The sequence below is a fragment of the Lemur catta genome, chromosome 2 (assembly GCF_020740605.2).
Source record: "Lemur catta isolate mLemCat1 chromosome 2, mLemCat1.pri, whole genome shotgun sequence".
In the NCBI taxonomy this organism is placed as follows: Eukaryota; Metazoa; Chordata; class Mammalia; order Primates; family Lemuridae; genus Lemur; species Lemur catta.
In genome coordinates this window covers 55667871-55690815 of record NC_059129.1, presented here as the reverse complement: position 1 = coordinate 55690815, position 22945 = coordinate 55667871, and the positions used below count along the sequence as shown (strand labels likewise).

The 22945-nt window shown below is 34.5% G+C and overlaps 1 protein-coding gene and 1 pseudogene across 2 annotated transcripts in view; both read right to left on the bottom strand.

Moving 5' to 3' along the window:
• LOC123632925 (CD2 associated protein) overlaps window positions 1-22945 on the bottom strand; it is a 125215-nt gene that overhangs the window by 13721 nt on the left and 88549 nt on the right. For both annotated transcript variants that reach the window (XM_045543705.1, XM_045543704.1), the window contains exons 12-15: window positions 12349-12514; window positions 9464-9606; window positions 1857-1969; window positions 1061-1162 (exon numbers count right to left, since the gene is read on the bottom strand). In XM_045543705.1, the coding sequence (XP_045399661.1) occupies window positions 1061-1162; window positions 1857-1969; window positions 9464-9606; window positions 12349-12514 (524 nt within the window). The remainder of the gene's footprint in view (window positions 1-1060; window positions 1163-1856; window positions 1970-9463; window positions 9607-12348; window positions 12515-22945) is intronic.
• LOC123633485 lies at window positions 9947-10908 on the bottom strand (annotated as a pseudogene).

The window sequence follows — 22945 nt, the reverse complement described above, 5'->3', positions numbered from 1 at the left end:
TCTCACTTAAAAGTAATTATGAGGAATTTATTAAGTTCAAGGAAAAGAAATTCACATGAGCCTGGCACTCTTTTAGTATTTCACTAAACTGACAGCAAGTCATTTTAGTAAATTTCAACAGACTGATGACAGCTGAGAGAATCAGATTAAGTATATTTAATAAATTGAAAAAGTAACCAAAAATGCACTGAAATGAAATGGAGGAATAATTTAGAAGGAAACATGACCATTTTAAACACGTGTGTCAGTTGTGATAAAACTAGATTAAGCAGAAATGGCCAAAGTTTAGAAAAGACACTTAACACCATGTAATAGATGGATTCATGTACAATATTCTGCCATTCATTCCAGTATATACTGAATGGTAATTATGGTGCTAAACACCAAGCCAGGTAAGCAGTATACAAGTGATGGTTTCTCACCTTAAGAGTATATGTTTATGGGAAAATGAAACAGATGTATAGATCTAGTATGTTTTACATACAAAATATGTAATATTTATATTATTCATTTAAATAATTTAAGCTCTTCTAAAAAAGATCTGCAGAGAATAGTGTGACTAAAGTTTAACAACTCAATTTTTCAGCAGAAATTATCTTATTGCTTGACAGAAGAAATAATTCTTTTTGTTGTTGTTGTTTTTTGTTTTTTGAGACAGAGTCTCATTCTGTTGCCCAGGCTAGAGTGCCGTGGTGTCAACCTAGCTCACAGCAACCTCAAACTCCTGGGCTCAGGCAATCCTTCTGCCTCAGCCTCCTGAGTAGCTGGGACTACAGGCATGCGCCATCATGCCCGGCTAATTTTTTCTATATATTTTTAGTTGTCCAGCTAATTTCTTTCTATTTTTAGTACAGATGGGGTCTCGCTCTTGCTCAGGCTGGTCTCCAACTCCTGACCTCAAGCGATCCTCCTGCCTCGGCCTCCCAGAGTGCTAGAATTACAGGCGTGAGCCACCATACCCGGCCAAGATAATTCTTAAGGAGCATTTTAAATTCCATAATTTTGATGTTCATAAAGAATCCTAAAAATTATACAAATCTTAGACCACAATGGACCTCACCTTTGGAGAGTAGCTTGTATCCTTTTTAAATTCAGATGGCTTTAGGTTGGCACTATCTTCTTCTTTTGGTAGCTTCAAGGTTTTTTCTGGGCTTTGAGTTGGCTAAATGATTTTTTAAAAATCAAGAGACAGAACAAAGAAGGAAAAGACAGTAAGCATGTGGATAATAGAGCAAATAATTTTTATGGCTTTTTTTTCAGCTGCTACTGTTCCTGACATTCCATTATTCTAACACGATATAATTTCAAGCTGAATAACACATTTGCATATCTTCAGGGCAAAAACAACTTGCCTCTTAGCAACAAAAATTTTCTGTACTTAGGTAAATTTAAAAGCACTTCAGTGCTTAAGAGCTATTATATTAACATTAAAGCACCACCAATATTCCAGACAATGTAGGAAAAGCATAAAAAGAAGTTATACATTTAAATACTAAGACAAGTACTACAAAAAGACTGAATATTTCAGGGGAAAACAAGTTTCTCAATCTTTCCTAAAATGAGTATCTCTTGCTCAATTCTAATCATTGTTGAAAGGACAGATTAAACAGGTTCCCTGTCCCACTTTGACCCTGTGTTCTGTTCTCTAACAACTCCTTATTTCTGATTCTGTAACCTTCTGTTCCAGGCCCTGTTGCAATGAACACATCTCTCTCCCTGTATCTCCTTAAATAACAGTATTTGTCATTTGAGTATAACAACTATCTCCTTGATTTATAAATCCTCTCTCATTTTTATCTTCAGATGGATTCTCTATTTGCTAAATCCACTGTTTTACAACAGTAATTGTAACTCACAGAATGTCCACCATTGAAGCGGCCAGGCAATCTTCTTCCAGGCATCTTGGGTCTATTTGCAGTGAGATGTAGTAAGTTTTCTGAGGAAGCTATGTCATCAAAATTTACAACATCTAGAGAATAAAAATAAACATTACCTCCATAACTGTACCCTTTTAAAAGGTAAAAAATAATGCTTCAATTTTTGGACAAACTATAAATTAAAAAGAATAACACTAGTTTGAAGGACTCACAAGCTGACCTGTGCTTTTCATATGCATTTGGAAAACAACATTTGCCCTTCAAAAAAAAAAAAAATTTTCTTTACCTGATATATTTTGTAGTGTATGACTTTATTAATTTAAGTGTTACATTTCCAATAGAGACTCAGATGTCAACAAGGAATTTCTTATTTAAAGATAAATCTATATTATAAATTGTAGTAGCATAAGCTGTCATCTTAAATTCTTGCTTATAAAAAAAAAGTTCTACTTAAATTCATAATAAATTACAACATCAGAAAATTTACATGTAAAATTTGTTTTAAGCTTCAAGTAGTGGACTAATATTCAAATGTTAACGATTCAACTATATCTGGCACCCTGCTGCTATATATTTGCATTTCTCAATGTAAAGCAAATGCATGATTTAATGTACCTTTATATATGTATATATGTATGTGTATAGTATGTTATAGCTAAGAATAAAACTTTTTATAGTTCACTATACCTCTGCTTAGACACTACCATGTTTAGGAATCTTAAGATAGTCCTAAATCTAAAGCAAATCAGATGCCAAGGAAAAATGATACATAGGTCGCCAACTTGCTTCTCCACCATCAAAAGCTGGTTGACCTTTGATGTAGTAACTTGGGTTTAAGAACAACTCCAGGTAATTCACATCTCTGAAACAATGGTATACTTTTATTCTAGATGATCTAGAAAATCCTGCTAATTTCTTTAACTCTGAAGCCCAGATATGTGATACAAAAAACCTAAGGGTAAATTCCAGATAGTTCCATTGTCAGTATAACCTTCCTTCAGCCCACATTCCAAACTCAGGATATTAACCACAGCCAAAACGTTCTACAAGTCAGCAGATATCTCTGGTCTAATCTTCCAGGTCTGGATTCATTCTTCATATTACCATTTGCCTAGATGTTTCTAATATTTCTGTCAGACATTTAGATGTTCCAACTCAGTTATTGTTATTTCTTAAAAGAGTTCTAAAGATATTCAACATTACCACCCTCAAAGTTTACTTATCAACTTTCATATACAAAGTAATTTAGAGGATTTTTTTAAGAGATGGAGGACACAAAGGTAAGGCAAAGAAAGAGGCATCACTGTTTGGCAATATACATTTTATAACAACTAGAAGTATTTGTTGACTACTATTAACTTTTTTCCCATCTAACAAAATTTGTGTTCTATCTTGAGCAAGCCACTAAGTTAACTCATCAAAAGATACTAATATGCCTGGTTTAATTTTTGAGTCTTTGGATAAATGTCTACAATTATAAAATATAACAAACTATAATAAGAAATGAGCAACTTTAATGGAAAATGCATCATATAATCTGAAAGAGGCTGAATTTAAATATATATTTAAATGTCATTTTATTTGTAAATATCACAAAAAAATCAGTATTTTAAAAAGATGTTTAAAACATGTCATAGTTTGAAGGGTTAAAAATTGATTTTTACACTGATAAGTATTCATTGGCAATGCACAAAATAAACCTTGAGAAGTACAATCAAATCATTTTGGCTTGTAAAAATTATTTTCAAATGCATATTTAAGCAACTTGCAGAAAGAAAAACAAACAGGAAAACATTAAAAAAAGATGAAGAGAAATGAAATCAAAAGGATAAATAAAACATAAATTTACAAAACTATATACCATGCTCATATGAAATATCTTCTGTATGTCCAGTTTTGGGCTACAACACCAAGACAAGTAACTTTACTATTCTAAAACTCTCTCAGGTTCTCCATTTAGACCATTAGGTTGGTGAAATGGAACAGTGCACATTTTGGACTCAAGACATATCTAAGTGCTTTTAAATTTACCTAAGAGTGATAACAATGGATTAATACTGTACGCATGGCATACAAGGCACGACACTCATTTAACTCTTGCAATCACGTTTGTCGCTCTGCCAGCCACTTAACATTTCCACATGTTGTTAGGAAGACACGCAATTTTTAAAAACCAAAACGCAGTATCCAATTTAAGGAGAAAATAAACTGATTTTTATGGTTGCCAATTTTTTTAAAAAACAAATATTTTAAACTAATCATAAAAATTTTTCTAAAATGAATTTCACTTTAAAATGGAAAACCAAAAGGGTTAGAATAAATAGACACACAAACATGTACACTTTCAGTAAAATTACAAAGAAAAATCAATGTGCACCACCTATTTATATTGAAAATATTATTTTAATTTCTTTTATAAATTTTCATCTTACCAAAATGGAGAAGGGTAGAATAATTTCCTGACACGTAAGAAGGGAAACATGGCAAACAGGCTAGGAAACAAAATCTGGAAAGAAAAGTCAAGGATAGGAATGTCTAGAAAAAAGACTTAAACCAAAAAAATTACTTTACAAAGCAGGAAAAAGGAACAGTTGTAGAATGAATAGAACCATTTCAATGTTTAGCTTATAGCTATTGCAGGTTATCTAAACTTACATAGTGTGTGTATTAGATGTTAGATTTATTCCTTTGTCTTTCAAAGGGAAAAATTAAGATTAGTATTAATTTCAATATACATGAAGCTAGAAAGAAGTCTTGTTTTATTATTCACAGAGCACCAAGACAGCTTCCAAAAATATGGGTCAGTGTTTTACTTTAAGGGGTAAGAATAATAAATATTAACATCTCAATATAGTTACAACTAAAATTAAACTACCTTTTAGTCAAGTTTTAGTTTTTAGCACATGACAGTAATTATAATGGAAGAGGTAATTTTAATTATATGGGTATCATAAAAGAAGAATATATCAAATATTATTTTAAATATCTCACTATAAAACTGACTCAATACAACCTTTAAAATACCTAAGATATATGTAAGTTCGTTAACACCTTCTATGATACTCATTCTCTAAAATATGATATGATCAAGGAAACTATTAGAAATTTAATATTTTTTTACCTAGCTTAGATACAGGCTCAGTTTTTATAGTGTATGCAACCCAACAGGCACCTTATTAAAAAAATCCCACCATAAATTCTTTCTAGAAGAAATAAATGAATAAATACTAGGAAAGTAATTCAAATGAAAATAAATCAACTACCAAATAAAACTGAAGAGAAAGAATATGTTTTCTTATTCAACAATGATTACATTTGGATCAAATAATGTATGTTTCCCTAAAATTTCCTTTTAATCATATAATATTATTGCAAAAAATAATCAAAAGAGGTAAAATACTACACTCTAAGGAAACCTCATCAGCAGAATTTTCTCAATGCAATAGCTATGTTACTACTAAATTTTCTATCATGTATTTTAAAACTAATTTGAAAATAATTTTACTTTTTAGAGAATTTACTATTTTAGAAATATTTGGACCATGCAAACATTATAATTAATTAGTAGTGGCAGAGAGATTTTCCTTAAACCAATTTTTGAGGAAGTGTTTGGAAAAGAGGAAAAAAAATTTTAAATGTGGTTCCCACCAGCTTTGCAATTTATAGTACTATACTTATATATGAGAACATATACGAAGAAACTTAAAACTTATTTCATGTCATTAAACTAAAAACAGAAACCTGACTATTCTAGGCATGTGTTTCTTACATGTACAGAAGTCAGAGTCTATATTTATATACAGTTATTTTATATATACATACATACACATAAATATTTATATGTGGCTTTATAGATAGGAAAATCATATCTGAGAAGAGTCACGAATTTATACCCTTTATAGATTAGAGCACAAACCAAATGAGATGGGTTTTACGATGGAGGAGGGAGGACAGAGGGAATAACTTCCATGTCAGATCTTCTAACAGATACGATAGATACACTGAATCATTCAATTTTTAGTTAAGCAAGAAAACAGATTAAGAAAATTGCTATGACTGGCCGGGCACGGTGGCTCATGCCTGTAATCCTAGCACTCTGGGAGGCCGAGGTGGACGGATCGTTTGAGCTCAGGAGTTCGAGACCAGCCTGAGCAAGAGCAAGACCCTGTCTCTACTAAACATAGAAAGAAATTATACGGACAGCTAAAAATATATAGAGAAAAAAAATTAGCCGGGCATGGTGGCACATGCCTGTAGTGCCAGCTACTCGGGAGGCTGAGGCAGGAGGACTGCCTGAGCCCAGGAGTCTGAGGTTGCTGTGAGCAAGGCTGACGCCATGGCACTCTAGCCCGGGCAACAGAGTAAGACTCCGTCTCAAAAAAAAAAAAAAAAATTGCTATGACTGATTAGCTAATAAATAAAACCCCTATTTCTTAACCGCAAAGTCAATGTACTTTCTACTATACCACTTCACCTCAAATTACTTTACATAATAATCAAACTCTCAATAAGAGGTTTTCATGTTTTAAACTTTGTGAAACTTACATTAAAAGGGATAGTTTCATGTTATTTAAAAAATGCAAAACCTCAAACTAAGCCAAAATATAAACTATGTCTCAACCTAATGCCAAACTTGAGGCTGTATTTAAGACAAAACATGTTTTTCTTTAAAGGTGTTAACATTCTTGTAGAAGTAGAGCACTTCCACATTACAAGTAGTAGGAATAGATGATATTCTAATGAATAAAAGGTATCAAGGAAGAGCCTCTGAATTGATGTATAGGCATAAGCTATTTGCCACCATCAACTATGTCTTTTATCTTGGCATTCTACTGTGCCTAAAACACTAGTAAGGATTTACTCACTTAGTAAATATTTGGTACTTAACATGAACTCCATCCCCAAAATTTATATTTTCTGAACTTCTCAGGGTATAAGCGTAGTACACCAAAGGTAGTGTAAAAGTGGAAGAAATAAGAACAGCAGCTTGGAAGGTAGCTGTTAGTTTTCTGACTTGCATAAGTTTCAGCATCTCTAGATTATTTCCTTATTTATTTGAAGAACGAAAAAAAAAAAAAAAAAAAAACCCTAGAAGTTTTCCAACCCTGCTCCACAAAGCCTCTTTGTTTATTTAAATGAAGAGTAAGTAGTGACTGTGAATGAAAGACAAGAATAGGGTCCAAAAACCAAGTAAACAGAACTTTTCAACCACCAATAGTTTGAAACATTATTTTTAGTAGGAATGTAGCAAAGCAAACAAAGTTTGTAGGTGAATGTATACAGAATAAGTTTTTTTAAACAGTAAAAATTTATTTTATCTAAATTTTTAAAAAAATGTCCACTACCTTAAAATAAACTAAATAAAGCACATGTTTAAGAATGATACAAAGCAACAGATAAATACAGATTCTAGATGTTACTCTTTCAATTCCCAAAGGGCCTCCATCAAAATTTAAAATTGTGATAAAAATCCCAGAAAATTGTGAAAATTAAAAATATAATGGCAATATTTTATTTTCAGAGTTAAAATTGTGCAAATAATCTGTTTTTCTTCAATTATTATTTTTGAAGACAATTTCTAGCTATATTTTAAATCAAACAGAAGACATGAACTGATAAAATTCTATTTTTTACTACTAAGCACAATAAAAAAGAATGCAGGATATTTTTTTAAAAACATGCAGAGGATTTTTTAAAACTTATTTAACAATAAATTTGGCCAGGCGAGGTGGCTCATGCCTGTAATCTTAGCATTCTGAGAGATAGAGGCGGGAGGATTGCTTGAGGTCAGAAGGTCCAGCCCAGCCTGAGCTAGAGCAAGACCCCATCTCTACCAAAAGTAGAAAAAATTAGCCAGGTGTGTGGTGGCTCACGCCTACAGTCCCAGCTACTCGGGAGGCTGAAACAGGAGGATCACCTGAGGTTGCCGTGAGTGAGGCTGACACCCCGGCACTCTACCCAGGGAGACAGAGCAAGGCTCAAGAAAGAAAGAAAAGAAAGAAAATTATCACCAAATAAAACAAACTGAATATGTTTCAGTGGATTTCTCTAAAATACAATCAACATCTCAATTCTCAGAAATTAGCAATGAATATAGCCTCATCCAGAGCAAGCAGGATCCAAATATAAAGGATCTACTAAGTATTCAAACTAAAAGACTGAAAGAAGTCACACTTTAGTCAGAACTTTTGCACTGGCAAACTAAAAAGAGGGATGAAAAATAAGGTCACCTGAAAAATTTTGAAATGTAATAGTACATTTTACAGTACAGTGACAAAAAACATCTAAGCGTAATTGGCTTTGAAGTTTAAATGTAAATATGAAATGTTAACAGTGAAGCCAAAATACATATTAAGACATTAGGATTTTTTGAAGAATAACACAGAGGGCTGGGCACAGTGGCTGACGTCTGTAATCCTAGCATTCTGGGAGGCCGAAGTGGGAGGACTGCTTAAGGTCAGGAGTTCAAGACCAGCCTGAGCAAGAGCAAGACCCTGTTTCTACAAAAATTAGAAAAAATTAGCTGGGTGTGGTAGCATGCCTGAAATCCCAGCTTCTTGGGAGATAGAGGTAGGAGGATCGCTTGAGCCCAGGAGTTTGAGGTTGCCATAAGGTATGATGATGCCACTGCACTCTACTCAGGGCCACAGAACAAGACTGTCTCAAAACAAGAAAAAAAAAAAGAGCATAGGAAACTTAAAGAGTTCTCTTTGGATTTAAGTGATTGTGTATACTCAGTGTGTCTGTAGCTTACTTTGTTTAAACACAAAATATAGCATCTGCTTCCTAGACTTACTGTAAAAATAAGAATATACATGAGAAAGTGCTTTGAAAAATGTAAAAAACTAAAAACTGCAAAGCACTATACAAAATAATAACCATTCCTACAAATTATGATTGTACAATGCATTTAAAAGTAAGACTTTCATCAAGACTTCTCTGTTCCAAGTTTTCCATTCTACAACTAATAGCTATAAAAGACCAGGAAGTATCTAGTAGACAAAGATGATTAATAGGCTGAAAAATCCACCCTATAGCTTAAAAAATAACATTGAGCAAAAGAAGTCAAGTCTGCCGACATGTAGAGTCATAAAAAGCATATTTTCTTGTATTGGAAACAAAAGTATCTCCAGATAAGAGAAGAAATTTTGAAAGTCTCATTAAACATAATCTAATCTGGCACTGAATGTCTATACCACCACATTTTTAAACTTTTTAAATTAACATGTATTCGTATCTGCCTGAGTTAGGTAGCACGGTCATACCATTATGAAGGGATAGAGTAACGGATGGATGATCTTTTTGTAACATTCATATCAGTTCTCTGACCATTATAAAAACTTATCCATTTCAGTCCTCCAATCAGTAAGAAATTGCTAACTAAGAAGAACCATAAAAAATTTACCTACATTATTGTCTTTCAAGTTTATTTTTCTACTCTGGCTACTAAATTTTAAACAAATTCCAATTATGTAATTTCCACTAAATCTATCCACACACAAACTGTATATACATATTTTACATAGTTTCTAAAAACTATATTGACAACTTTTTTTAATACACCACCTTTGTCCATGTTGACTTACCTGCTTCCTTAGAGCTCCTTACTACAAAAGAATCAAGGTCTACTGACTTTGGTCTAAGTGGCAACTGTTCAGAATCTGGCTTTGGTTTTGATACTGGCTCAGTTTCAAATTTTGATGAAATGGTAGAAACATCTCCATTCATCCTGAAATGAGAAAAACATATGCATAAATCACTTGTATGTGAAATATGACTTTTTAAAATTGTGATTTAATAACAAAGATTTTATAGCATAATAGTGATTACTTTCTGTTATGTAAAACTATTCTCATAAATGTAAACCTCTACCCTAGACAGATCATAATAAAATCAAAATGTAAAAACAATTTAATGAGTTAATATAAAATGTTAATTTATATTCATCTGTTGTGAATATAAATTAACACTTAACAGAATTATTAAATTGAAGAGAAAATATGGAAAATACTTAAAAAATTAAATTGCAACAACCGAGGGACTGGTTTGAAGGCAAGCAATAGTGCTAACTAAGTCAAAATGTGCAGACTGCTCCTGAATTTAAGTTTATTGGTGGTGTTTACAAAGGGAGCTGTAGGGTGGCTGGAGCCAGAGGCTAAGTAAGCTGCCCCTCCTTGATTTCCTGCAGCATCTGGGTGGATCAGCTGCTGCATGCACATCATGGGGAGAGACAGTACTGAGCCCGTTGACAGTCCTGAGTAGCTGAAGCACCCTGGGGCCATCACTCCAATCAGGAAATCTTCACAGGATTTATCAACCAGGCCAACTTTATTCCAGAAAGCCAGAGTCCCGGCCATGACAGTAACAAACTCCAACACAGCTGTGCCTGCCTGCCTTCTTATGGGGAAGCACCACTTTGAGAACCTCACTATACTTTTACAAAAGCTGAAAGAAGTCATCTTTGGAGTATCTGCACTTTTACTCCTCTTTCTTATACTTCTATTTTAGGTTTAGTTTGGGGTTCCGTTGCCTTCGGTATTTTCTGCCTTTCCTCTTAACCTCTGATCAAGTTCCCACCATATCTGCTCCTGAATCAGCCTCTGCTATTCCTCCAGTTTGCTGGGAACACTCTTCTAAGGTGTTCAATCTCTTGTTCTAGGGTCCTGATGCTCTGGCTCTCCCCACTTCCTCCTCCACTCAACTTGGGCCTGGGCCTGCCATTCCTGGGCCTCCAAGTCAAGCTTCACTTTCTTCCTTTTCTCAAGTTTCTCAGTCCTTTCGGCTTCCTGCTTCTTGGCCTTCCTAATCTTGTCATATGCAGCTCTGGATACAGCATCAGAGTCAATACTTTCAAGGCCTGAGAAACCTAGTGGAAGAGTTCAGCTGCTCTGAAATTATCTAGATTTCTGTCTGGGTAGAAGGAGAGGGTCTTCTGCCTATACACCCTCTTCACCTCTTTGCCTATTACCTTCGCCTCAATACCTAGTAGCATGTACAGGTCCATGCATAAGAGCTCCTTGGTCACTGTCATGGTTTCAACACTGACTAGATTTCTACTAGAACTCCCAAGAGTCTCAACATGGTGGGGACTGCCAACTACGAGCAGACAGAATGGTGCTTAGCCCCCCGAGAATTTGCTCTTGAATTTTAATCAAAGCTCCAGGTGGGCGTGGTGGCTCACACCTATTATCCAAGCACTCTGGGAGGATCTCCTGAGGTCAGGAGTTGGAGACCAGCCTAAGCAAGAGCAAGACCTCCTCTCTGCTAAAATTAGAAAAACTAGCTGGGCGTGGTGGTGGGTGCCTATAGTCCCAGCAACTTGGGAGGTTGAGGCAGGAGAATTGTTTGAGCCCAGGAGTTTGAGGTTGCTGTGAGACAGGCTGATGCCAGGGCACTCTGGCCCAGGTGACACAGCGAGACTCCGCCTCAAGAAAAAAAAAAGCTCCAATCAAATTGCCAGAACCTACTTGTAATCTTTGTGTATATATCCAGCTCTCAAACTTGTTTTTAATTTCTTTGGATGTTATTTACAACATTAAATTTTAACTTTTCAAAAAAAATTAAAAAGATAAAAGTATTGGCAAGGATGTAAGGAAAAGGGAATCCTTGTACACGGTTGGTGAGAATGTAAATTACTACGGTCATTATGGAAAACAGTAAGGAAATTCCATATAAAAAATTACAAATAGAAGTACTACATGATCTAGCAATCCAATTACTGAGTATATATTTGAGGGAAATGAAATCAGTGTATGAAGAGATACCTGCACTCCCATATTTACTGTAGCCCTATGCATAACAGCCAAGATATGGAAGCAACCTGTCAATGGATGAATGAATGAGGAAAATGTGGTACATATGCACAATGAAATACTATTAAGCCATAAAAAAACAAGGAAATCTTGCCATTTGTGACAATGTGAATGAATCTGGAGGACATTATGTTCAATGAAATAAGCCAGGCACCGAAAGACAAATAGCATATGATCTCACTCATAAGTGAAATCTAAAAAGCTGATCTCTTAGAAGCAGAGAGTAAAATGGTGGTTACCAGAGCCTGGGGTGACTAGGGGGCAGGTAGAGGGGAGACTGGAATAATGCTGGTCAAAGGATACTGAATACATATTTACAGTTAGATAAGAGAAGTTTAAGAAATCTATCATATGGTATGGTGACTATAGTTAATAACGATATATTGTGTTCTTGAAAATTGCTAAGAGTGGATGTTAAGTGTTTTCATCACAAAAATGGTAACTATATGAGGTAACACATTTGTTAAGTAGCTAGATTTAAGCATTCCACAATGTATAAATACTTCAAAACATCATGTGTAAGATGAATACATACAATTTTATATGTCAATTTGAAAAATAAGAAAAAAAATTACTTCAAAATTTAGAAAAGCAATAAAGCCATTTAGGTCAAGGGTAGGTAAATCAATAAAACTAATTTAAAATTACATAAAACTTACTTGGTCATAGGAGGTGGTGGAGGAACTGGTTTTTCAGGTCGCTTTGGGAACACTGTTCCAGGAGATCTCAATAAATTATTGGCTTTGGTGGGTGGAGTAGGCTTCTTGGGTGGGACTTGTGGAGCTGCTGGTTTAGAAGGTTTCTGTTCCAGTGCTGATTTTTCATCTGATGATTAAAAAATACTTAACAAGTTATTAATAATCAAAATTATTTAGGTTTTTCAATTTATCAAAGTTAAAGTCAGGCTGGAAAACTGTGAGATGGAGACAGACATTAACTTTTATTCTCTGTATTTGTGTATTGCTGTATTTATTTTAATGTAACACATTGCCTGCCACGTTAGAAAAAAATTTTTTCCTTGGAGCCACAGTGTTTTATTAGAAAACAGAATAAAAACTTTTAAAACAAAACGATCCTTTCTAATTTAATGAAAAATTTTTTTTATTGTTTTCTGTGTATGACTTATATGCAATAAAATTGTCAATATTAATTGTAACAATAAGAACATCAACAAGTAAGATTTTCACTAACCAACTGCAGTTACATATGCTTCATGAGGCCCTAGGCTCGAAACTGGCATAAGTTAAATACAACTCACACAGCAGTTAATGTGTTAATAATAAGCCTAAATAGATTTTAAAAAGGAAAGAAAATTTGCCTTTATGGAGGAAGTAACCACTAATAAGCTTCTGATTGATTAATGAATAATGCCTGTTTTTTATTATGTTCTTAGCATGTTTGCCTTTTAGGGGTAGTATTCTATGTTAAATATAACTACATATGATTTTACTCTAAGTAGAAAACTGCCTAGACTTAAACCCAGACCATTTTCTGAAACTGAAATATAGGGAACTGAAAACAAATAGAAACTCTAGTGCTACATAACATTCTAATTTAAAAATAATCATGACAGCAAAGGAAAAAAATCAAATGTTAAGAGAAACTGAGGCCAGGCGCTGTGGCTCACACCTATAATTCTAGCACTTTGGGAGGCCAAGGAGGGAGGATTGCTTGAGGCCAGGAGTTTGAGATCAGCCTGATCAAGAGTGGGACCAGTCTCTACAAAAAACAGAAAAATTAGGCAGGTGTGACGTGTTCCTGTAGTCCTAGCTACTTGGGAGCCTGGGGTGGGAAGATCACTGGAGCCCAGAAGTTTGAGGTTGCAATGAGCTATGATAAGGCCACTGTACTCTCAGGGTGACAGAGCAAGACCTTGTCTCACCACAAGAGAGAGCAGAGGATGGAGGGCGGGGGGGGGGGGGGGGCGGTGCTGAAGCTAGATTGGTTACCCAAAAAAGAGAATTACAGGTTTGTATTTATATTGTACTAAGAATTTTATTAACACAATTTGATTTAATACTCCAATGAAATGGATATTTCCATTTGACAGACAAGAAAATATACTGGAAAAAAAACAATATTGAGAATAATTTTATGCCACATTAAGAAAAACAATTTTATCACCAAAAAAACTACACATGACATATTCGCTTCCTGATCTTTTAGGTACTAAGAACAGGTATTAAAATTGATGCATGTGCAAATGTATGAGATATTCATGATACAACAGTTAGCTAAAATCTGTCATAAGGCATATATGCAAAAATCAGAAACTCCTAAGTGTAACAGTGAATAATTTTCAAAATTTACTTGGTCTTTGAAAAGAATACCTATCACAGGATTGCAAATAATTTTATAAAAATTTCTGTTAACCAGAAAGTGGTGACTAGGAAACACACACCATAGGCCACAGGAAAACTCCTGAAAAATCACAATTTTCATTTCTCAACAACAAAAATACAGAATACTAATGTCTCAGTTTTACCACTTTTTTTTTCTTTATATGACAGGGTCTTGCTGTCACTGGGGCTAGAGTTCAGTGGTGTCATCATAGCTCACTGCAACCACTGGGCTCAAGCAATCCTCCTGCTTCATCCTCTAGAATAGCTGGAACTACAAATGTATACCACTACACAAAGCTGATTTTTTAGTTTTTGTAGAGATGGGGTCTTGCTATGTTGCTCGAGCAGGTCTCAAACTCTGGCTTTAAGTGACCCACCCAACTCAGCCTCCCAAAGTGCTGGGATTACAGGCATCAGCCACTGTGCCCTGGCCTTTACCACTTATTTTCTACCTCCCATGGATCATGTGAAAATATAGCTTAGTTGATCCGAACTCTGGTCATCATCATTTGAAACAAAAATTTATTTTTATAATAAACCTCAAGATACAACAATTTAGCATATAATTATACCAACAGGAGCAAAAGCCCAAACTCTCCAATTCTGACCATAATCAAATGGAGCTTTCTATAGTTGTAACAACCAGCCAAACTTGAATTTCTACAAAATGTTAAGAAAGATGTTTTATATAAATTACTAGGAAAAATGTCAAAAGGATAAATTAAATACAGGTTTACTGATTAATTGAATATATTCTTTTAACAGATATATTACACAAACAGCTTGAAATCAATTCTGTAGTGTTATTCTAACATAAAAGAATATTTTTAATATTTATGGAAATCAAAAGGTGACAAAAACAAGATCCATCATTCCTGGTATGTCCATGACTAAATCAACTGTTATTATATACCTACTATAAGAGGGTAATGCATTTATACACTAGATTTTTTTTATTGAGGTGACATTTATATAACATAAAATTAAAAATTATGAAGTGAACAATTCAGCGCCATTTGGTATATTAGCAATGTTATGCAAATACTACCTCCAACTAGTTCTAAAACACTTCCATTGGCCCCGAAGAAAACTTTGTTCCCATTCATCAGTTACTCCCCATTCCCACCTCCAACCAAATCCTGGCAACCAGCAAACTGCGTTGTATCTCCTATGGATTTACCTATTCCAGATACTTCATACACATGGACTCAGAGAATATATTACCTTCTGCATCTGGCTTCTTTCATTTAACATAATGTTTCTGAGGCTTACCCTCATTGCAGCATATAGCAGTATTTCATTCCTTTTTTGTGACTGAATGATATTCCATTATATGTTATAACACAATGTGTTCATCCATTGAAGGACATTTGGATTGTTTCTACTGTTTGGCTATTGTAAATAGGGCTGCTATGAACATTCATTTATAAATATCTGCTTTAGTACCTGTTTTCAATTCTTTCAGGTGTTTACCTAGAAGTGGAATTGCTAGGTCATGGAGTAATTCTTTGTTTAACTTTTTCAAAGAACCAACATACTGTTTTTCACAGCAGCTAAAACATTTTACATTCACACCAACAATATATGAAGTCCAATTTCTCCATATCCTTACCAATACTTGTTATTTTCCATTTTTTAAAAAAATTATAAACATCTTAGTGGGTGTGAAGTGGCAGATTATAGTTCTGATATGCATTTTCCTAAAGATTAAAGATGCTTTGTTGGCCACTTGTATACTCTTTTAGAGAAATGTCTATTTCAGTCCTTTTCCCATTTTTAACTAGGTTGTCTTTCTGTTGAGCTGTAACAGTTCTTTATATATATATATTCCAGATACTAGAACCTTATTAGACATATGATTTCCAAATATTTTCTCCTATCTATAGGGTGTTTTTCACTTTCTTAATCATGTCCTTTGATACACAGTTTTTAATTTTGATGAAGTACAATTTATCTATATTTTCTTTTGTTAAATGTGTTTTTGGTATCATATTCTAATTCAGAACAAACTGTGCTTCTCTATATTCATAACACTCTAACACCAAATGTGTAGGGATTTATTCCCATATCAACCAATTCTCTTGTTCCAGCTGGGTGTCCTACAATTCCATTCAATGCTGACACTATATACCGGGAGTTAGTATTAGATCCCTCGAGATAAGGGCTCAGCCCCTCAAGATTGCCCCCACTTTAGAGATAATCAGAAGTTCAGGCCTGTTATACTTCTGACCAACTAGCTATAAATCAGGGGTACCCACAACTCCCTTCTCAGGTTTGATAATTTGTTAGAACAGCTCACAGAACTCAGAAAATGTGTTACTTACTATTACCAGTTTATTATAAAGGATACAGCTCAGAACAGCCAAGTGGAAGAGACACATAGGATAAAGTATGCAAGAAGAGGTGCAGAGTTTCCATGCCCTACCCAGATGTACTACCTTCCCCAAACCTCAATGTGTTCACTAACCCAGAAGCCCTCTGAACCCCATTGTCTAGAGTTTTTAAGGGAAGCTAATCACATGGTTGGACCCCTGGCAACCAGCCCTTCATCCCTGGGGGCTTTACAAAAGTCATCTCATTAATACAAACTCATAAGCTCATATGTGGTTGAACATGCTTGCCACAAATAACAGAAAGACACACTTCTGACCCAGGAAATTCCAAGGGTTTTAGGAGCTAGCTCTGTGCTAGGAACCAGGGACAAAGATCAAATATATATTTCTTATTATATTGCAGTATCACATATATCTAAGAATCTATTGCCAAATCCAAGGCCATGAAGAGTTACTTTTATGTTTTCTTCTAAGAGTTTTAGCTTTTCTATTTAGGTCAATGACCCATTTTCAGGTACTTTTTGTATATGGTGTGAGACAGGGCTCCAACTTCATTCTTTTGCATGTGGATATCCAGTTTTGAGTACTAGAATTTTAGTTCAGCTAGAAATTTGCCAAAACAAAGAGGAAATTTAGATTTAAGGAAAAAAGTCCTATGTTAGCTACCAGAATGCCAAAAGAAGAATTACTTTAAGATACAGACATTACAATAATTTAAGATATAGAAAAGGAGCAAGAATTATAAGTATATAAAGAATTTTTTACTACAAACAGCTAAAATGTATGCTAACAAAATATGTCCTTTTACTCACTACAGAATAGTATCAACATTACACATAGTAAGTTAACCTATTTATTAATTAAGATAAGGGTAGGAGTCCTGCAGCATGAATTGAAATTAAAAAAAAAGTGATAAACAATATTGGCATCAAAGCCTGAGTGATTCCAAATGCATAAATTCTAATTTAAAAAATCAAATATTCTTTGTTATCACTTGGAGAAGCATTAGAGAAAAAACACAGAACTATCCATATAATAGTATGTATATTCTTAAGTGAACCTATTTTCCTAACATTTTAGAAAATTTTAGGACAAAGAAATTTATCCATATTTGTCTCACTGAAGTGGTTTAACTGTAGTATAACATACTTTCCGAAGCATGAGTACAAAGCTTGAGAAGTTATCACCACATGAACACACCCAACTAACCACAACACAGGCCAAGATCTCAACATTATCCACATCTCTAACATTCTCCTTGTACCTCTTCCCAATCACTACCCTACTGCTCCTATCCAAAGGTGTCTTCTAATACCACATATTACTTATGCATATTTTTAACTTTACTTCAATGAAATAGTAAGATTCATGTTGCTGTGTGTAGCTCTAATTCATTCTTTTGTTGTGATGTGGTATCTTGGTATATGAACATACTTCAGTTTATTTAACCATTCTACCAGTGATGGATATTTCCAAACTGGAGCCAATATAAATAATGCCACTATAAACTGTCTTATTTGAGCCTTTTGGTTTACACATGGAGCACACATTTCTGCTGTGTATCTAAATAGGAATGAAATTGCTGGGTAATAGGATATGGATATATTCTTTAGTTCTCCAGATTAGATAGAACAATTTAAATTCCCACCAATAATGTGTGAGAGCCCTGCTTAATCTGTATCCTCATCAACTTTTAGTATTGTGAATCTTTTTTTCTTTTTAGAAATTTCAGCTATTTTGGTGAGTATATAATAGAATCTTATTTTGATTTAAAATTGCATTTCCTTGATGAGTAATGAAATTAAATAACTTTTCATACTTTGATACAGTGACTAATCAAGACTCTTCCTATATTTTATTAGGCTGTCTTTTTCTTATTATTTGCAGATATTCTTTACCTACTCTGAATATAAGTGCTTTGTCAGTTATATGTAATGTAAATATCATTTACCACTCTGTAGTATACCTTTTTACTCTCTTAAAGGTGACTTTGTGTAACAGACATTCCTAATTTTAAAGTAGTCCAAACAATCAGTCTTTTCCTTTCTGGTAATGCCTGTACGTCCTATTAAAGACATAAGTTTCCTACTCGAAGAACACAGAAATATTTGCTTATGCTACCTTCTAGAACATTGTTCTGCCTCTAGCATTTAGAGCTACAATCTACTTGGAAATGAGTTTTATGCAAGTTAGGAGGTAAAGTTCAAGTTTCATTTAGTATCACAAAGGTCACAAGGCAAGCACTCAGTGATGTACAGGTTAACATGTATTCATTTTTTATATGGTTATCAATTAACCAACATCATTCACTTCATCTTTTCTCCACCGCAATGGCAACTTTGTTATAAATCACATTCCCTTAATTAAATGTCTCTCTCAAGTCTAATAATGCTTCTTGCTTTATAGTCTACTTTGTTGGCTATCAATTTAGCTAGACCAGCTTTCTTTTGATCACATTTACCTAGTATATCTTTCTCTATCCTTTCAATTTAGTCCTTCCTGAATCATTACTGCTAAGGTATGTATCTGTTTATTAGAATATGGTTGGATGTTGTTTTTTTTCCTTTTCTATCAATCCTAACAATTTTTCTTTTAATTAGAATACCTAATCCATCTATATTTTCTATAATTACTTATTACTTGCTATTTTTCCTGCCTCATCTATGTTCTACTTTCTCTCCTTTTTTGCATTAATTTGTACTATTCCATTTCTCCTTACTATTAATTTTAATTATATATATATAACTGTTTTTGTAGTTATCTAGAAATTACAACACACATCCTGGACATTAATGTCAAATATAAATTTTTCTCCTGCCCTAACACTTTAAGTCCATTTATAGTCTTGCTGTCTTATTGTGCTTTTAATTCCTAGGAAAGCCCAGAAGACATTATCAATGTTTCATATAGTCAATATTCAGATTTCCCCAAATATTGTCTTTCTGTTGCTTTTCATTTCTAAATCTCCAACATTACAACTGGAATAATTCCCCTTCTCCCTGAAGAATTTGCCTATAGTACTGGCATGCTAGTGATAATAAATTCTCTCAGATTTGATTGGTCTAAATATGTCTTTATTTCATCTTCTTTCCTGAAGACATTTTCACTGGCAATATAATTCTAGGTTAGCAGTTATTTCTTTTAATACCTTGGTGATAACATTCCATTGTCTTTGACTTCCATTTTTACCTACTGAGAAGCAGCTGTCAGTCTTATTTTTGCTCCTCTAAAGTTAATGTCTTATTCTCTAGCTGCTTTCAATATTTTGTCTTTTGTTTATAGCAGTATGGCTACAGTGAGTACAGGAGTACAGGTTTTTTTTTTTGCATATATCCAGGTTAGGTTCCATTGTACTTCTTGATTCTATGGACTGATGCTTTTAATCACTTTTGGAAAATTAAAAACCACTGTATCTTCAAATATGGTTTCTGCTCCATTCTTTGTCCTTCTCAGCTGGTTCTCTGATTACAAGTACATTAGACCTTTTCATTATACACTCATCCCTCAGGATATGCAAGGGATTGGTCCCAGGACCCCCATGTATACCAAAATCTGCACATACTCAGGTGCCGCAGTCAGCTTTGTGGAACCTACCTATACAAAAAGTTGGTCCTGTGTATATACAGGTTTCGCATCCTTGCAAATATTTTATTTTCCATCCATGTTTGGTTGGAAAAATTCAGTACGTAAGTGGACCCAAGCAGTTCAAATCCATATTGTTCAAGGGTCAACTGTATTCTACATGTGTCTTTTTTTTTTTTTTTTTTTGAGACAGAGACTCTTGCCCAGGCCAGAGTGCCGTGGCATCAGCCTAGCTCACAGCAACCTCAAACTCCTGGATTCAAGCAATCCTACTGCCTCAGCCTCCCGAGTACCTGGGACTACAGGCATGCGCCACTACGCCTGGCTAATTTATATATACATATATATATATATTTATATTTTTAGCTGTCCAGATCATTTCTTTCTATTTTTAGTAGAGATGGGGTCTCGCTCGTGCTCAGGCTGGTCTCAAACTCCCAAGCTCAAACAATCTGCCCGCCTCAGCCTCCTAGAGTGCCTGGATTACAGGCGTGAGCCACTGCACCCGGCCTGTATTCTACATGTATCTTGCCTGGCCTGTATTCTACATATATCTTAAGTCCTTTTCTATATTTTCCTTTTTTTCTATGCTTCAGTTCAGATATACACACAAATATTAATAACACATCGTATATATTTACAGATGTAAATAAATTTATTTATACTTAAATTCACAATTTTATGGTTTCTAAATCTGGCAAAATGATCCTGTTTTATTACTCTGAACATATATTAAGCATAGATACTTTAAAGTTTGTATCTAGTATCTCCAATATATGGATGCCCTAAGGGCCAGGTTCCATTGTCTGTTGTTATTGGTTCTAGTCATGTGTCATAGCTGCAAGTATGCCTAATTATTTCTGAATGAGTACAGAAGATATTTATATGAAAACATACACAGATAATTTAAAGTTGTAGATGATGTCATCTTCTCCAGGGAATATTTACTTTCACTTCTGTCAGTAAACTAAGGTAGGGGCAACAGAAATTCCAGACCACCTTCCTCCAATCAAGGATTAAGATGATTAAAAGTTAAGCTTCAGTGTTCTTGGGAGCTATGTCTACTTCCATTTCACACTTCCTTCTACAGTGAAACCCTTTGGGAACCAAATCAAACTCTAGTAGTTTACTAAGATACTACCTCTTTCATAGCCCTAAACTCCAATTTTTGTCTCCTGAATCCAAAAGTCTATTGAAAATTCTTTTCGTAGTCTCAGCTATCACTTTTAGAGTTGGTATATGCCTCAAAAGGAAACATGAGCCCAAATGCCAGACTCTCTTTACTGGGCTTTCCTCTATCTTTGTCCTATGATTCTTCATTCTCCTCTTAGCTTGCTCTCCCACTCCTAGCAGATGACTCCTGGCAAATACACACATGTACTTCAAATAACCATTTCTATTGTTCTCAGCAGGGGATTTGGTCCTCATTTGTCATTGCCAGAACACTCCCCTACTTCAACTTTGACTTACATATACTCCCTTGGCTTTTATAATTCTGCTCTCTGATCATTCTGCCTGTCTCTATGACCACTCCCTGTCAGTCTGCTTCAAGTATCCCAGTTTACCTAACAACTTCTTGTATGTACATATTCCAAGACTCTATGCTAAGCTCTCTTCCCATTCTTACTCTAAGCAATCTTCTCAGATAACCTTACCCATATCCATAAATTTCATACCTAACTTCCAGGATAGCACCTTCCTTAATAAATGCATAATACAAACTCTTAGCAAAGGTTCATCCCGTTTCATATCAAATTCCATGTCAAAAGCTGAATTCACACAAATTTCCCTCCAGAATGTGTCTCTGTTCCATACTTCCTATATCTCATTTTCCCATCCTCACAACCATTAGGGCCCAATTAGTCAACAAGATGTCTTAATGTGGACTTCAAATCACCTACATTGCCTTTCTTAAGATAAGCTTTATCTCAGCATCTTCAGCAGACGACATAGTTGCGTCGCCTAAGTCCATGCTACCTTCATATGATTACAATAAAGCCAATCAATGCATAGCATTCTTCTTACAAGTTTTATTTGTCTGGAAGTAAACATGTGCCCAAAGGTGTCCCAAGAAACTGAAAAGGACTTACATTCCATGGTTGGGGAGAGGTTTTCCTCTCTTTCTTGTCAAATGGACAAGAAATCATGTTGCCCTGATTGTCACCGTCAGCATTCTTGTGACCACAAGTGGAGCCAGTGTGAAGATAAAGTGAACACTGAGGATGGCAGAATGGAGAGAAAGAGATAATCCACGTCCATAATGAAATCACTTGAGTTGCAAGTCATATGATTCCTACTTCTGGATTTTCAATTATGTGAAATTATTTCCCTATTGTTTAAGTCAGTTTGAGCAAGGACTATCTGTTCTTTGCTCTTGAAACATTTCAACTTCCTCTTATCCATACTGTCTCCCACCATCCACATAACCATATCTATCTCAAAAGCACTAAAGTGAAGTTTCAGAAAAACAAATCTGAATAAGTCATACCCTTGAATCCTTCAAATTTTTAAAAATCCTTCAAACTACACAATAAATATCATATTGAGTATTCCCTATGTATTATTTACCTATTGTGCAAGGCACTAGAGAACCAATGAAAATAATGTACAGAAATATACACACACACCTTTTGCCACATGTGGAGTTTAGTCAGGTATGGGAAAAAGAAAATATACAAAAAATAAATATCTAAACTAATATGGACAGACAATAATGAGAAATGCCTACTTTTAGATGGAGTAGTAATTAAGCAAAAGACCAATGTCAAGGAAGCAACATTTCAAGCTGGAACTTGAAAAATGGGAAGGAACTAGCCATTAAAGTTTATAAGGGGAAAGTAATTCCAGAGGACTATACCGTGTAACTTTGAAGAAAAAAACAGCTGGTATTCTATGATCATCATACAATAGTAGATTGAATTGCATACAGTGATCATGAAAAGAGAAGTAGTATGAGATAAATTAGAAAAGTTGGCAGGTACAGATTTCTTAAAATCTGG